This window comes from Lygodium microphyllum, chromosome 3, assembly GCF_053477565.2.
Source record: "Lygodium microphyllum isolate KBCC chromosome 3, Lygodium_microphyllum_v1.1.10, whole genome shotgun sequence".
Taxonomy (NCBI): Eukaryota; Viridiplantae; Streptophyta; class Polypodiopsida; order Schizaeales; family Lygodiaceae; genus Lygodium; species Lygodium microphyllum.
Genome location: NC_141137.1, coordinates 110,954,466 through 110,958,258, shown reverse-complemented (window position 1 = coordinate 110,958,258; position 3,793 = coordinate 110,954,466). Strand labels below are relative to the sequence as shown.

Sequence of the window (3,793 nt, the reverse complement as noted above, 5' to 3'; positions counted from 1 at the left end):
AACACTACCCAAACCCCGAAAGGGACAATCATTTATTGGAGAGTTAGAACACTACCCAAACCCCCGAAAGGGACACTCATCCAAAAATATATCACTATTTAAAAATTGGTCAAATGAAAAGTTAGGTGGTATCATGTATGGTTGCATATGCAATGAGCCTCATACCATACTCTTACTTGACTTCGCCGAGTCTCTCCTTTTCTTCTTCTTCCTCTCTCTCTCTCTCTCTCTCTCTCTCTGCGATTTAAGCAACGTGCGCTTAGCAAGGTCGACAATATAAAACAGCGCCTCTAAAACATCTTTCCACTACTCTAAAGCTCGCTCTGCGCTCGCTCTCTCGCGCTCTCTCTCTGTGGTTTCAGCAAGGACCGACTATATAAACCAGCGCCTCTCTCATCTTTCCACTCTCCAGCTTAAGCTCTCTCTCTCTCTCTCTCTCTCTCTCTCTTTTCCCATCTTATCTCGGCCCTCCACATGAGTGGCTGCCATCTTTCCTTTCAATCCATTCCTCTGCATTCATAATCTTACCCCTGGTTCGAATTGGTCATCATTCAACAGTACGCGTCGATCGTTTCATCACACAATATGGTGCGATGCTCGTACTCTGGACCCTTCCCCCGCTCAATTGACGCTTAATCTACTTTGCTAGCTCATCAAATTTCTCATCCCCACATTCATCGCTATTCTTAGCATTAATCCTGTCTGATCTTAGCTGCATCAATCTGCGGCTTATTTTAGGAACCTTATATTATAGCTATTCTTCGCATCAATTGTGCGCACTTATTTTTAGGATCAATCTGCCCTAATCAGGAAGTACTGGGTTGCTATAATTTTACAGCAAAACGATGATGAATGTATGCTCGCGAGAATCAGGCAGCTGCATAATCAGGTGAATTCACAATCGGAATTCAAGTCTGAAGTAGCAGCGATATTAAGGTCGGATCACGTGGATATGGAGTACTCCTCTGCACAGGCCATCACTGGCCCAAGCCACGTCCTTGATGGAGGAGTAATCGGAGGAGAATTAGGAGTGATGAATTCAGCTTCAGCACTTAATCATGGGCAGCTGCTCGATGAAGGCGCAGCTCTAATGCATCTGTTATACGGGCACGTGATGCAACACCTGGCAGGGAGTACGCCACCTCTGATCTCCTCTTCCACCTCCTCCTCGCCAATTACGCCCCCAATTTACACTAATCATCCCTCAATTTTCACTGATCCACTTCAATTCCGGGGCTCCGCCGCCACTACTAACATCCCGATGGATGATTACAATAATACAGTGCAGTTAATCTCCTCGATTAATGCGAATTACTCCGCAAGCTGCTGCAGGAGCAGTACTGCAAGTGCAGCAGCCAGCGTGATGAATCTTCCTTCCCCTCTCACTAGATCATATTCGAGTACCACAAGTGAATCTCTGACAGTACTGCAGCCCAGTACTCATGTGGCGTCAGAATTAATGGTTGGTGATCAACAGCAGGTGATCCTGTGGCCGCGTGATCATGCAGCCAGCAGCAACGCAAGTAATCACAGGCATTCCGAAGAATCTGCATTTCATCGATGGATCGGCAGGGATCAAATGCTGATCAGTACTAATACGGCAGGCGATCATTATCGGGGCATCAATGCTGGGAGGGGTTGTTCTTATGGGAGGGGCTCCTTACTGAAGAGATGTCTGAGGGAGGTGGTTCCATGGATGGGGATGCACATGATGATGATGCAACCTGGAATGGGGGACATGGCGGCGGCAATGATGGGCAGCCCCCGTTCTTTCTCAAGTGCCAGCGACCCCCAGCACCCTACTAATTTGAGTAGTGGCCATTTTGTGGCCACCGCCCAACAACAAGAGGAGGCCGCCCGTCAACACATGATGGCCGAGCGCACCCGCCGCCGCAAACTCAATGAGCTTTTCAAAACCCTCAAATCCCTCATCCCACCAATCCACCAGCCCAAGGTAAATCTTAACCCTTTGAATATGCGCAAGTGGCAAGAGGATTCCTTTTAAAATATTCTAATTGAACATATAATACTAAATGTGGATTCAAAAGAAAAGGTAAGTAATGAGATCATAATCTCATAGAAAACACTTAGAGGCTCACAAACATATAGGTATGAATGGATGGTCTGCGGACATACAAGATGAGGGTTTGTTTATTCCAATAAAAATGACAATTTGGATCAAAGCTTTGCCTTTTAGAATAAAATTAAATAGCGCAACAAACAAAGACATTCAATTTGCGATGCAAAAAGCTTATTCTAATGGTCAAATCTTTGTAGTTTAGAATGGAATGAAAAGGAGCTACAAAAAATACATTCATTTTGGGATAGAAAAGCTTGTTCTAATGGTAGTTGCACGATCTTAACATGACAAAAGTACAAGAAAAGTGTTAGTCTATTCCAAAACCATAAAGAGTTTTAATGTCCCATGTGAAAAAATAGGAGAGAGAGAGAGAGAGAGAGAGAGAGAGAGAGAGAGAGAGAGAGAGAGAGAGAGAGAGAGAGAGAGAGAGAGAGAGAGTGTGTGTGTGTGTGTGTGTGTGTGTGTGTGTGTGGGGTGTGGTGTGGGGTGTGTAATGTCCTTGCTTCTTTTTGTTACTATTGCAGAGAGATAAAGTTAGTATACTTGAAAGTGCCATATTTTATATGAGACAACTTCAAGATCTTATTCAAGACCTTCAACAGAAAGCTAGGACACCTGTGATTGCTAGAGAAGGTGCCACACCTTCCAAAATGGGCTCAAATGTATGTGGAAACAACTCAATTGATGATTCAAGAGACAATCTACAAGCTCAATATCAAAGATCAATAATCGTAAGTGGCATTGCGGATAGTAATCCACCTTTGTTTAAACTCGAGCTAGATGTGACACTTCCATCGGTTGATCAAGTCAACATAACCATGGTGCATGTTCATAACATCCTCCAGAGTTTGAAACTTAGATGTGTTACTTCAAACACAAATTTTGATTTTGCAACAGGACAACTCAAAGCAAGCATCTATGCACAACATGAGGTATGTGTTCTATTTACCACTCAACTAGCGTTCTCCTAACATTACATCTATTGTTTAAGAATGATAATAAACATATTGATTGTTTTACACTTTTTGAAAATGCAGAATGATGTTGAAAGTACTCTGCCAAACCCTAAAGATATTGAAGCCGAGTTTCTAGAACATCTATGAGTGCATGTATAACCAGTTGTAACAATCCAAACACAAAAGGGGAGCTTATAAAGACTCTAGCATTTCTTTCATGATGTCTCTACATGGACCTTAATTGTTGAATATGCCATTACGCTTTTTGCAAGTGCAAGTGCTATAACCCCTAAAGCACATGCAGATAAATATAACTTTTTCCTAATGATTTTGAAACCATGACATTAGTCATATTTGATTCCTAACTAATTAGCCGAGTTTGCAACTTACCTAATAGCATCTACGAATTTGATCCAATATCACACACACACACACACACACGAAGTTTGTGTCATTACATCATGGTGCACAAAAGTACTCCTTAAGTTTGTGTCATTACATCATGGTGCACAAAAGTACTCCTTAAGATAAAGAGCCATATAAATGAAACATAAGCTTTTTGAGAGTTGTGGCACACAAGAACACAAATGAAAAGTTGAAGCATAATAGCTTGTGAGACCAATAAATAGGACAATGCCAACATTCAATATGATAACTTGGAGAAACTCAAGTAGGACATGCTTTTTAAGAATTCAACTCCAATAGAATCGTGCAATTATCCTTCCTCCTCTACTTTGTGCCTCTATGTATGCATATT

The 3,793-nt window shown here is 42.1% G+C and overlaps 1 protein-coding gene across 1 annotated transcript; it reads left to right on the top strand.

The window, feature by feature from the left end:
* The first annotated feature begins 319 nt into the window (after positions 1-319).
* LOC148038749 (uncharacterized) lies at positions 320-3,378 on the top strand. The gene is made up of 4 exons (XM_087675467.1): positions 320-588; positions 839-1,954; positions 2,605-3,012; positions 3,118-3,378. Exons 1-4 carry the CDS (start codon positions 586-588, stop codon positions 3,181-3,183), a joined length of 1,593 nt encoding a protein of 530 aa, XP_087531593.1. The 5' UTR covers positions 320-585; the 3' UTR covers positions 3,184-3,378.
* The last annotated feature ends 415 nt before the right edge of the window (positions 3,379-3,793 follow it).